The sequence below is a fragment of the Natrix helvetica genome (assembly GCF_964273705.1).
Source record: "Natrix helvetica genome assembly, chromosome: 6".
In the NCBI taxonomy this organism is placed as follows: Eukaryota; Metazoa; Chordata; class Lepidosauria; order Squamata; family Natricidae; genus Natrix; species Natrix helvetica.
This window is the reverse complement of record NC_138553.1, coordinates 31406363-31420426: the sequence shown is the minus strand read 5'-3', so window position 1 is coordinate 31420426 and position 14064 is coordinate 31406363. Positions and strand designations below refer to the sequence as shown.

General features: G+C 38.3%; 1 protein-coding gene across 7 annotated transcripts in view; it reads right to left on the bottom strand.

The window, feature by feature from the left end:
• The window catches only part of TNRC6B (trinucleotide repeat containing adaptor 6B), a 142941-nt gene that overhangs the window by 33337 nt on the left and 95540 nt on the right, over nt 1-14064 (bottom strand). For all 7 annotated transcript variants that reach the window (XM_081958127.1, XM_081958132.1, XM_081958129.1 and 4 more), the window contains 4 exons: nt 11959-12137; nt 10010-10084; nt 3971-4016; nt 3166-3314 (listed from right to left, as the gene is read on the bottom strand). In XM_081958127.1, the coding sequence (XP_081814253.1) occupies nt 3166-3314; nt 3971-4016; nt 10010-10084; nt 11959-12137 (449 nt within the window). The remainder of the gene's footprint in view (nt 1-3165; nt 3315-3970; nt 4017-10009; nt 10085-11958; nt 12138-14064) is intronic.

Here is a 14064-nt window from a genome sequence, read left to right as displayed (position 1 = left end):
CAAAGTCATAGAAAAAAAATATTCAATGAAAGATATAAATATCTCTGATTTCTGGAAAATTCCATTTATATTTTTGAATAATTTACCCACTGCCTCAATTCCCATGGACCACATACAGATTATAAGAATAAATGTTCCTTTTTGGCATATATACAATTAAGTAACACTTAGAGCAGCTGACACAAATACAGAAAGCCCTTGGCTTACCATCTTAATTGGAACCAGAATTTCTGTTGCTAAGTGATAGAGTTGTAAAGTACAATGTCAGTTGACTGCAATGCTTAGCTACAGTAATCCCTGCACTCCCCATTGTGGTTGTTATGGAAGGGCCTGCTTGCAACTTCCTGTCAACTTCTAACAAGTCAATGGGGAAGCCATCAGAAAGTTGCAAGTTCCAGGCAGCTCTCAAATAAGGTAGGAGGCAGGTAAGAGGCTGCTGCTGAGTATGCGGTTGGCCACTGAAGTGCAGCAGGCTTGGAGATGGCTCCTGCTGGGTGATGGAGTGTGTATAGGTGGCTATCAGGATGCGGTGAAATTGGACACTGCCAGGAGCACACATGATCAGAGTAGGGCGAATATGGCATGGTGGCTACTGGGTGCATGTATGGCTGTTGAGATGTGGTGTGAGTGTGACTGCTGCCAGGTGGGAGAGGGTGTGGGGTGGCTCCCACAGGTGGGGGAAGATGCTTTAGACACACACGCAAATGAGTTCTTTGAAGACTACCTACAACACTATCAGAGAGCAGAATAGAACCAAAAAACTGCTTCAAGAGTTTTTCCTGAAGGAAAAGCCATATGCTGAACCTAGTAGAAGGTTCCAAAATGAAGAGAAGAAACATCACTACCATCTGTTTAAGATCATAAAACCTAGGCAGTCTCACTGACTGTTCATATACACTGGACTAAAATACCAGGAAGGAGATAATTTGAACCACATCTCAGAAACCACATCGCTAGGAAGAGTTTTCCAAAAGATCTTAGCTCTGTCCTCATCAGAGAACCTACTCCCTTATTCATGCATGCCAAAACAGGTACACTAAGAAGCAGATGAACCAATATAAAAACTTAGTCCATTTTTCAGCCAAAAATGATCTTCCAAAATGCTGTCACAGCCAGGCAGAATATAAAAGCTCAGGTGGAACTTAGACTGTAGTCTTCTGGCCTTGGGTATTACCGTATTTTTTGGACTATAAGATGCACATTAGCTTTAGAGGAGGAAAACAAGAAAAAAAATCTGCCGCACTGTATAAGACGCACAGACATTTCCACCCACTTTTTTTGGGAGGGGTGGGGGGAGAGAAAGAGAATCTTATACTCTGAAAAATATGTATGTCTGTTTGTCTGCCTAATCATGTTAATAACATCTGGTAATACAGATTAATCTCTGTGCTAGTATCTGTAACTCTGTCAATTTCAATATCACCTAAAATTAATTTGTAATTATGAAATTTTGAGAGTAGCATAAGATCAAAACCAATTGATCTTATACAACTATTAACTATTCTCAATATTAGAATAGAAAAAAAAACAGCCAAAATTACACATGCCATAACATGCCAGACTTCTCACTTGGCTCAAATGTCAGAGATTGTGACTATGGATAATGAATACTTGTCTGAGATTTTGTTGAATGTACTAATTGCAGCAGACCTCATGGGGAAAAAAAAACAAATACAGAAAAGAAAGATTGGATATTTGGCTGATCCTACCATATAGATGGCTAGTAGATATGCATGTTTTCAGTGGTGGGTTTCAAATTTTTTTAGAACCTCTTCTGTAGGTGTGGCCTGCTTTGTAGGAGTGGCTTGCCGGCCATGTGACTGGGTGGGTGTGGCTTGCCAGCCATGTGACTGGGTGGGCGTGGTTTGACAGTCATGTGACTGGGTGGGCGTGGCCAACTTGTAAAATGTGTTGGGACTCACTTAATAACACTCTTGCTTAGCAACCAAAATGTTGGCTCAGAAACTCTGGCATTTGAAGCACGCAAGTCTTAAAGGTGTCAAGTTACAAGACCCGTGCACCCCTAACCCTTTAGGAAAAAAAACCCCAGGGGTGTTCAAACTTGACAGCTTTAAGACTTGTGGATTTCAACTCCCAGAATTCCTCCTCTCGCTCTTCATCTTGATGATGTGAGGACGGGCAGGAGGAGGGAACTGGAACCGGTTCTAAACGGCACTGTAGATTTGTGGAACCTCTTCTATAGAAGAGGTTAGAACTGGCAGGAACCCACCCCTGCATGTTTTCCACAGAAAGGCAGGGACCTAACTAAGAATGCAAGTATGTCACTCACAGGAAAAAAAAACCTTGGAAGTTTCTAATTCTGATTCTGGAGCCAGTGTAAGGAAGATATACCATTAGGTGGCGTTCCTAGCTCTGCTGTAGGAAGATGCTGCATATATCATGGGCAAGATTAATACTGATAACCTGGTTTAATCCTCCTCTTATTATAAAACTTTATATGAAAAGTTATGGAATGGAAAATATAGTTGATAACTTGTATAGTATATTTATACATAGAAGTAAATATGTTGTTTTAATCATGAATAAATGAGGGCTGAAATATATGACAGAAAGTATAAATTGGTTGGTATATATCTGTGGATATATTCTCAAACTATTTATTAAACTTTTTTTATAACCCCATCTTGCTTAGATGTGACTCTACAGCAGTGCTTCTCAAATAGTGGGGAGGGCCCCCCAGGGGGGGCGTGAGGCTCCATAAAGGGGGGCTTAGCTCAAATTATTTTATATATTTTTGTTTTGCAGATTAAAGTTTTTAATATTGTGTTCCTTTAAATCCTGTGCTCCTTTAAATCTTATAACTATTTTATAGACAAATGATACTATTTACAGTTGCGCGGGGCGCGCGAAATGTTTTCTTCTTCCTAGGGGGGGCATGACAGAAAATAATTGAGAAGCACTGCTCTACAGTAAGATTTTAAGATAATAAATGAACCTATTTATAACCACGCACACAAACATACTGACTCTTCATAAAAAGGACCCTTTTCCCAAATAACTAATGTAAACACTATCTTCAATTTACACCTTATAAACATTATTTCCCCTGTTATTCTTGTATTTAAACATGACTTTTTACCTATGAAAATTAAAACAAGAGGAACAGCTTTTATTTTAGATTATCATAAAAAAGTTATGTCTTACCTTTTCAAAGTAAGGCCCACTATCTGGGTTTCCCATATCTTTGGAGCTAGGAGGACGAAAACCAGATCGATTCTTTCTCATTATGTCATGAAAGTCTCCAAGATTCATGCCTCGTTTGTCTACATCAAACTTCTTATCTTGTAGACCACCTGAAGACGTACAAAACATGTATTCTTGCCAATTACCATTATGCATTACTGTTAATTGAGAAAATGCTACTAAATTAAATGATTTAAAACTTATGCAAAGTTTCCCTAAAACCATGAAACAATATCCTGAAACATCCACAAATTTGTTATGAATAAAAAAATATCCTATACTTTTTCCACAGAAAAATGCACAGTTGAAATAAATGTGTAGGTAATTGGATTTGGCATTGACTAGCACATTAAAGCCCTGACTTTTCCTGATTTTGCATGGATAATAAACTAAATTATTCTCTCTCATTACATGTAAGCGAAAAATATATTATCTATAGCTAATAACAGAGCTTTTATATTAGAATATCAACAAAATTTCAAGAATTCTTAAATTTTTAGCAGAATGAAACCAAATTATTGCTTCCCCAAAATTCAGTACAAAAATAAATAATTATTACTATTCATACTCCATCAGCTATAGGGGTGTCCACTTCAACTCAGTTCTTTCTTTTTGTCCATCATTATGTGGAAATTGCATTAACGATCCACAGTTATTCAAAAAGGCTAGCCATATTGGCATTAAGCTTGCAGTACTGCTCAGTTATATTTTTAAAAATGTTATGTACATAAAGTGAAACTGCGTCCCTGTGCTATTAGATACATACCTACTGATAAGTCCATCTTATTGCCTGAAGTATCTTCAGTTTGATTCTGGAAAAGAAAAAAAAAACAGGTCTCAGAAAACTCTAGCTTGGTGTACTTGAAAAGAGACCTTCCCTGAAGATGGGCTCCAGCATGAGTCCAAAAGCTCAGAAGACAAAATCTCTCTGGTCCTGATGATTAACCCAGACTGGATCCTGCAACATTATCCTGGGACACATATATTTACCTTTATTTATGAAAAACAATGTATCTTCGTTATTTTTACTACCGAAAATGTGTCCAAAATATTGCAAGAAGTGTCTAAAAAAAATATCACAAAGTTAGGAAAACTAATGGGCCAGCCTCTTTGGAAACAAGCCCCTGTTGTTAAGATATTCTATTGGTTAGAATGTTATATCATTTTAAAGATAAATCTAGATTGAATATGTACTGCCAAGTACAGCCTTTGTTTGGCAATTTGGGACTAAATGTTTTTTTTTAACTTTTAAAAGACACAAATCTGGATGGATGGCAACCGACTAAAACTCAACCCTTCCAAGACGGAGTGGCTGTGGCTTCCGGCCTCCCGGTTCAACCAGTTGCTTCCATCTCTGGCCATTGGGGGCGAGCAACTGGCCCCCATGGAACGGGTGCGCAATTTGGGCGTCCTCCTGGATGCCCGGCTGTCCATGGATGACCATGTAACAGCCGTGGCAAGGGGGGCGTTTCATCAGGTTCGCCTGATGCGCCAATTGCGCCCCTTATTGGACCGGGATGCCCTACGCACAGTCACCCGTGCGCTAGTGACGTCTCGCCTGGACTACTGCAATGCTCTCTACATGGGGCTTCCCCTGAGATGCACTCGGAGACTGCAGTTGGTCCAGAACGCGGCCGCGCGGGTGATTATGGGGAGGACTAGATACTCCCCTGTAACACCTCTCCTGCGCGAGCTGCACTGGCTTCTTGTAGTCTACCGAGTGCGTTTCAAGGTTTTGATTATGATCTTTAAAGCGCTTCATGGCACAGGACCTAGTTACATGCAGGATCGCATCCTGCCCCATACATCCCTACGACCAATCCGCTTACACAGAGAGGGACTTCTTCGGGTGCCGTCCGCTAAACAGTGTCGGGGGGCGACACCCAGGAGCAGAGCCTTCTCTGTGATGGGCCCAGCCCTGTGGAATGACCTCCCCCGTGACATCAGGATTATTTCCGATCTCCGCTCCTTCCGTGTACAGCTGAAGACCCACCTCTTTCAATTATCTGGCCTGGCTCAACCGTAAATTTTTTCTTATTCCTCCTGACAGTCCATTCAAATTTTTTAAATTTTTAAATTGTGTTATTACTAATGGGGTATTTTAATGGTGATTTTTAACTGTCTAAATGTGATGTAATTTGTTACCTCCTCCGTGCATGTATGTCTTTGTATATGTGTATGTTTATGTGTTTGTACATATGTTTTATGTTTTATATGTTTTATTGTACGCCGCCCCGAGTCCTGTCTGGAAAGGGAGCGGCTAATAAATTCAAATTTATTATTATTATTATTAGTGCTGCAGTAGTTATTATTTGAGTTCCAACTAAAATCAATAGGCTACCTACACCTTAATTCTGAATGACAAAGTCTCAGGAGCAGGAATATTTTTTTTTAAACAAAGCACCATAATATCTATTTATTTCTTTTTTTATTTATTTCAAGATTTATAGACCGCCCCCTCTCCCCGAAGGGACTCGGGGCGGTGTACAGGCATCTCATTAAAAACCAGATACAAACATAAATACCCTTAAATACCCTTAAAATCGAATTAAACCTAACAGCTGTACAAGATACTAAAAGTTAAAAATCAACCTAAAAATAACCCCTAAAAATTTAAAAATGCAGACTTGAGGGACTAAACTGGGATTAGGCCAGGCCGGCTAATTCTCCCATTTGAGATTTATGCCACAAAGGTTTAGGTCCAGAATGATTAATCAGCCAGTGGGAAGCTCTTCGAATACTTAACTAAAATGCTCCAAATGGCACCACCAACACAAAAGTCAGAAAGAAAGGGAGGGGGGGGGGAGAGAACCAGAGAACCAAAGGGAAAGATAATCTAGCAAAATAATGGTTATGATAACCTAATAAAGATTAGCACTCTATATGGAACGGGAGATGCCAAATGTTCAAACTGGCTTAAAAAAAAACATTGAGGAACTACTGATATATGCTAGATAATGCCAATAATACAAATAAATAAATATGTATTTCATGGATTATAGAAAAGCCTTTGATTATGTTCATTTATGTACTTAGAGCAGGGGTGTCCAAACTTGGGAACTTTAAGACTTGTGGACTTCAACTCCTAGAATTCCCCAGCCAGCCATGCTGGCTGGGGAATTCTGGGAGTTGAAGTCCACAAGTCTTAAAGTTCTCAAGTTTGGACACCCCTGACTTAGAGCAATGGGAATTCCACAACATATGAAACCTGTACCAGGTCAAGAAGCCGCAGTACAGACTAAAGATGAACAAACTAACTTCGTATTGACAAAGGAGTGAAACAAGTCGGCCCACTTCTTCATTTATTTACTCTGTATGCAGAAGATATATTCTATACCTAAAAAGATGACAATTGGGCAGGCATTCCCAGTTACATTTTATGGAAATAAAACAAAGAAGCAGGATAGAAAAAAACGCTTTGGAACTCTGGTGTTGAAGACTTCTGATAACGCCATAAATAACCAACAAAATAAACAAGTGGATCATAAAACAAATTAAACCAGAGTTCCTACTCATGGTATCAATGAACAGGTTCAAATCATAATGAGACATAATGTTAAGAACTGGCTCTCTGGAGAAGTCTATAATGCTTGGAAATATGGAACGAAAAAGAAGAGGCTGACTGAAGACAGCTCTCATTCGTTCAATAACTGTTCAAAATTTTGACAGCACTAAAAAAAATGGACTTACTACCCATGCCTGAAATTATGGCTGTTACAACACACCCAAGTCACTTGTTCAAAATTCGGGTGTTTGGCAATCCATAACGTAAATTGCCTACCTATTTTCCCCCTGCATCTCTGCCCTTATGGCCAACCTGCAAAGTGGCACGTGTCAGTGGTAGTGTCTGGACTGGAACTGAAATGGAAAGTGACTTTAGCAGTCTCAGTCAGCTACCACTGCCCCCAGGCACTTACCTCAGCTGCAGTGCTGCCTCTATCACTAAGAAATGCCACTTCAAAACCCACACTGCAGTCAATCATCAGAGAATCACTGTGCAAAGCCGCAATGACCCCTGCCACCTGTGATCCATAAGCCCTACTGTGTCCAGCTGACCTTTGCTGTTTTCCTGGTGTTGCTGATGAGACACGCACCACCTGATTGCACTGTATGTAAGCTGGTTGCAGGCCATGTCTGGCCTTCTTCCCAATGCATTCTTCAAGCCCCTCATGCCATTCATTTTCCAAATAGAGTGTCCCATTCTTGTGATCTTCAGAAAGCTTCTGAGTTCTGAAGCATCGTGAAAATGGGGTACCTGCCATTTTCCAAATAGTACATGCATACCCAGAAACTTTCCAAAAGATTGTGAAAATGGGGCACATGGTTCGAAGAATAAACAGCATGAGCAACTTGGAGAATGGCACACGTGGCCTCCAGAAGAAAGCCTTCAGTGGGTAGCAGTTGCCTCACAAATAGTAGAGTCAGCCCAGGTGTGCTTCGTCAGCAGCAGCAGGAAAACAGTGAAGGTCAACTCAGCACAATAGGGCCTATGGATCAGAGAAAGGCTGGCCTGGGGCATGTTCCGCTGCGCTGCTGGGTCAGCAGAGGATTCCAGGGAGGGTTGCAACTTTGTCCTGCGTTACAACTCAGGGTTTCTTGCAGTTTCAAAGCTGTGACATGCCAAGAAACCCCTGAATTACAGAGTATTCTTTCTCTGGCCTCCTTGTGCTCAAAGAATACTGCACCAACCCTCTCCTCCCAAATTACATGCAGCCTGCCAAGGCCTCCCAGAGCATCCTCCAACCCACTGCAGCATCTCCTTTTATGAGATCTTTTTATGATCTCATTCTTTGCGATGGGAATTCTGGTCCCAATGGCGGTCAGAAGTCAAGAATCACTTGTAAGGAATTGTAAATTTGATAGCACATTATCAATCAATCAATCAACCAATCTTTGCCCATTCTTCTCTTCTTCCCTACCTCCCCCTTGCCTTGGGGAGGCTGAAAGAGAGGATTACAAGAAGTTGTAAGGAAATGGGAAATCCAAAGAGATTTCTCCACTGTTCTGCACTGCTTAGAAGCCTTCCATAGGTGAAACTAATCCATATATTCACAGAAGGGCAACCTTGAATCCACACCAAATATTTTCTTCAACGACAAGGGTCTGTCCCTGTTCTTTCTGCAGATAAACACGGCAGGCCAGTTTGGCTCCTGATACCCAGTTACCCATATATATTCAGAAGAGGACCTCTCTGTTTTTTTAAAAAAATCAATATGCATGTTCAAAATTTTGATAACATTTTTATATTTTAAAAAAATAGATATCATAGGGAGCTATTCCCAGAAGACAACACAAGGCTCTGGTGCATTATTGGAAAAAAATACTATAGGTTAGGGCATTGTGCCATGCCAACATTATGTTTTTAAAGTTAAAACAATTTATTTAAATTTTAAATTGATTTAAAAACAACTAAAATAAAAATCTTCCAAATTTTCCATTTTTCTACTGCTGTGCTCTATATTATTTGAATGTGTTGCTTTAATTCAATTCAGTGATTTGGCTTCAGAAGAATTGGGACAGATAGGCAGAGAGAATGTCTTGGCAAGTGGGACAATCCCAGAGGCCTTATAAAAGGCTGCTTCCTATTCTGCAGTAAGGGGACAAGCACAAAGCCTAGGGAAAAAAGTATTCTGATGTGGAACTGTATGCAGGATGCCTTTCAATCCAAAGCTAATGCAGAGAAGAAAGCAAGTAGAAACATGTATAAGCAACATATGATCATAACAGCTCCTTTGCCAAGAAAGCAACTACATATGTACATAAATAGCAGCACCATTCCCACATTAATAAAGACAGCACTATGTTCAACAGTGCTTAGATTGCCATGGTTTCTCACAGCCTATTATTGTAAAACAGAAACTCATTTCGCCTGCACTTTTATGGCAGCACACAAAAAGGATAGTATTACTTTCAAAACAAAACAGAAATTATTTGGTGTTATTAAATAGCATTTAAATAAACAATCTGGCATTCTGACTCCATACATGAATCCAAATACCTATTTACAAAAATAAAAATTCTAAACTTTTTTAAAGCTTATTGAGCAATATTTAACTAATACAGAAGTCAAGTATTTTTAAATAGCTGGTGTTTGGTTCTGTTGATTGTCCTATCTGCCATAATCTCTGGCTTTATTGTAATTAAGTTAATTTATGTGTAATTGAAATAATTCTACATTCTCTTCCTCATTTATACCTCTACCTTCCCTTCTAGTGCTGCTTTCTGTGTCTATTTTTAAATTATAAACCTCCTAGGTATTGATCTGTAAAATACTATACATGTGTGGGGTGAAATTAGTAGAAGATATCGTGTGTGTGTGTGTGTACGTGTATACATAAACATATATATATATATATATATATATATATATATATATATATATATATATATATATATATATATATATATATATATATGATGTTATACAAACAAGTAATGAAATTTTGCAAATAGTTATAAATCAGTCTTGCACCATAGTGTCTTAAAAAAAAAAAGCAATCTCTTATAATTGTGCCTCGATCAGAGGTGGGTTGCTACCGATTCGGGTGAACCGGTAGTGGAAACAGGGACTGGGTCGCCAAACCGGTAGGGACGGCAGGCTGCCCACACCCCTGAACTGGTTCCCCAGTCCTTGCTGCTGTTTTTTAGTCATTTTTTCATGTTCTGCACATGCACAGAACAATTTGCAGTAAACTGCGCATGAAGCGAACCAGCAGCAACCCACTCCTCGCCTAGATGGCTAGCTATTTTTTGCCTGTCAAATATTAGTAAATAATTTTTGCAAGAAGTAGATAGAATGCCTTACCAACAATCCCATATTTGAAATCTGATCAGATAAGGTATTCATCCATGAATCACTACTTCCTCCTTTTAATGAACACTGAAAACAGAGATGATTAGTTTAAATTTCATTCTACACCGCAAAATATTCAATTTAAATAATAATATATTGTATACTCATTTGAAAACTGAAATTGGCTGATCCTAATTTCAACTGTTAAACAAAAAGCAATCAAGTTTAATATTAAATCCATGTAGATTTATTGCTTACTGATTTATTTAGAGGAAAACATTACTATAGAATTACTAACTGCAGTTACTACTATCAAATCTGTCTAAGACTCAGTGCAAATCCTTTGGCTTCTCAGGGAATAACATAATATGATCTACACACAAATGTACTTATATTTTGATATTTGCAACTAGGACACATGCCTTTATTCTTAAATACACTGAACAAATACGGAAATGTCATAAATTCTTGTTTTATTTCATTTACAATGCTGAGCTTTTCCTTTATTCTCAAGATGCTTCAGTTAGTGGTTTTACTGCATTCGGTATCTCTATTCATGAAAAATATTCCGTAGCTAAAGTCTATTGTTATGCTTCATCATATACTTTCTCTTGAATTAAAAAAAAATCTATTTCTGAATTATTTGCTGAAGAATAAAGTTGGTTATGGTGGAGAGGGATGTTCCAACTAGAACATCCCTCTCCACCATAAAGCTCCATTGTACTTCCTAAATTTTTCTGACAGGGACCTCTCCCCTTCATCAGTATTTCAATCAGGAACTGTTATTTTTGCATTCATTCTTGCCCCCTTTCCCATCTTTTAGAGTAGGGGTCTCAAACTGGTGGCCCGTAGGTTGGATGCGTGATGCAAAGGCCACGCCCATCCCAGCTCCGTGAAGGGGAAAAAGTTGGGCTATATCACATGATGGCAACATGACACCATGAGTTTGACACTTGTGTTTTAGAGGATCCATAGCAGCATTTTTCCAATTGTTATGCATATTTGCAGCATTCACTCATAAAAAGCAGGTCACGCAGAGTTGCTATAAGCAAACTTCACACATTAGGCAGGTCAGTGTCTTTTTATCAACAGACCACGTCCATATTTTAACATTTTTCTCAGTTGCAACTCTTATACATGCAGCCTTACCATTTTTCAACATTCTCACAGTACTGAAAATGCGTGCCTTTTTTTTCTCTTGGAAGCTAAACATTTATAGCATTCTGTTCTTCAACTGTTATTCTAGCCAAGCATCTTTTGTCATACCTCCACATCTATGGCACTCCATTACACAATTCTTGTTACTCTCTTTCAAGAATTTTCAGTATCTTCTTTTCTTACATCTTCTTTACTTTCATTCTATTGCAAAGTATTTCCTAATACTCTTTCATATACTACTCTTTTTTTTACTATATTATCTTCAGAACTATTATAAAGCTGTTCTGACAAAATTTGGAAAGTAATATCTGCAGTTTGTTTGCCATCTGTTTCACAGTATTGTATCTTGATGTGGTTTTATGCCTTTAGCTTTCAAAAAAGATATGCAGTTTTAATTGTGTACAAATCACAGAAAATAAGTAATAAGCAATAAAAACAATCATGTTTTTGAATTCTTTTCAGTCCTTTGCCACATGTGTATGAATGCAAACATGTTTAAACCATGCATTTGTTTAAACATCTGTTTAAGGAGATACCCATCATTCACTATTTCCATTTAGTCTCTTAATGGCCCAATCAATGGTTTCCTACTTTCTTCTCAATCCTACCCATCTATTCACATCACCACAAAATCATTGTTAATTATGCACCTTCAATTCATTAAACTATCAAGCCACTTATTTTAAAAAAACCCACTTCCTTTTAACACAAATCTACATAGTTAACATTCTGTTGTACTAGCAGTTTTAGAAAATGATATTTGCTTATCCATGAAAGACTGCATCACAAAAGATTTTTCCTACCTTGATTTGTGGTTTCTTTCCTCCTTGTCCCCAGCTGGTTGAATTATGGGAGGAATTACTTCCCTGAGAGCCTGCTGTGTTCCAGACTCCTCCCTCCCCTTCCTCTTCCCAGCTGGAATGCCGGGTTCCTGGTACTGGCCCATCATTATCGCCCCAGCCATCTTGAGGTGATTTGGAATCTTTAATGGAAAGTAAATGTCAGAAAAAAGACCCAATAGCCACCCTAAATTTCCCACGTCTATTGTTTTATTTTACAATCCAGGATCAAATCAATTTTAACCTTCGGTAAACCTGTTAACTTGGATCTGGTAGTTGACAGGTTTTGAAAGTTTTTCCTGGAGATTATCATTTGCAGTTGTAGATTTTTAATCCTGAAATAAAGGTTCAAACAAACAGATCTCTTGACTAATTTTGAATTACTAGTATATAATAATTTTAGAATCATTAGTATCAGATCTATACAAAGGCCTCATTTCTTCATTTTATATTATTAGTATAGAACAAATATTTATATATTTAATTATTTTTAAAATGTCCTACAAAATGGGTTTTAACAGATCAATGACCAAAATAGAAATAAAACAGAAAAACGGAAACCAGTGCTATCCTTCCTGGCCCAATAAGGAAATGTTTATTAAATTGTTTCATAGATGGGACATGAGCATGCTAAATTAGCATGTATGAACAAATAAAATTGTTTATGCTGCTAAAATGATATTTAGTCATTAGGGCTCCTTTTGGTCCTAATCTTTTTCAGAGATTGGTAACTCATAAACCAATTTGTGTTCAGATATTGTATTCTGAATATATTCCTAGAAATCAATATATTTTGTTAAAGGGGTTAGCAGTATTTTATGACTGTACTAGAATATCCATAGCTAACATTGGAAAAAAAGAGAACTACAGTATAATTTTAAATGCCTGGCAAACTAGCATAGCAAAGGCGTTTTGCTCAGTTCAGGTTGAAGTCAGAAAGTTCTTATTAACTTATACTTATTATAGTTTATAATCATTATAGTTATATAATTCATGACTAATGATTATCCTTTCACAGTCAAGTATATGTGGAAGGAATATTAAAATAATATCAATGTCTGGCTTTGCAATTCTTCTTTGTTTCTATATGTTGTCTGTGTGTTTCAATTTTAAAAATGGATTATGAATAAAATGTCATGACTTCCATTTGGTAACCATAGTTTGTTATAAGAGACATGATGGAGCAGTGAGTAAAATGCAGTATTGGAGGCTAATTCTGCTGACTGCCGATTGCCAGCAATTTGCCAGTTTGAATCTCACCAGTTCAAGGTTGACACAGCCCTCCATCCTTCCGAGGTTGGTAAAATGAGGACCCAGATTGTTGGGGAAAATATGGCAGTAATCTTAAGAAAGGGCTGTAAAGCGCTATGAAGCCGTATATAAGTCTAAGTCAGGGGTGTCCAAACTTTTTGCAAGGAGGGCCAGATTTGGTGAGGTGAAAATGTGTGGGGCCGATCATTCAGCCTGACATTCTTTGAACCCTTAACATTAAATGGGAATTGACTACCGTATTTTTCGGAGTATAAGACGCACCAAGATTTTGAAGAGGCAAAAAAAAGTTTTTGCACTCTCCCCAAAATGGCCCATTTTTCGTGAAAACGGGCCTTTTTTTTAAAGGGCATGAATAGCCCTTAAGAGGCTTCTAGAGTGCTCGTGGGGGTTGGGGGGGGGGGGCAAAGTTGAGCAAAAAACGGCCCGTTTTTTGCTCATTTATGCCCTCCACAGCCCTCAGGAGCACTCTGAAAACCTCCTTAAGGCTACGCACAGCCATTTTGGTGAAGGGGGCAGAGAGGAGGCAAAAAATGCTGTATTCAGTGTATAAGATGCACCCAGAAAAAGATGCATCTTTATACTCCGAAAAATACGGTATTTTATGAAAGACTAAACAAATAACTCCGGTGGGGAGAAGAGGCTGTGGGCCGCTTGCAATTTGAAAAAGGGCCGCATTTGGCCCCCGGGCCGCACTTTGGAAATGCCTGGTCTAAGTGCTATTGCTATAGTTTGTATCACATATCATTCCATTTTAAAAGACAATCCATTCATTTATAATAACCCCAAACTTTTTTCTGG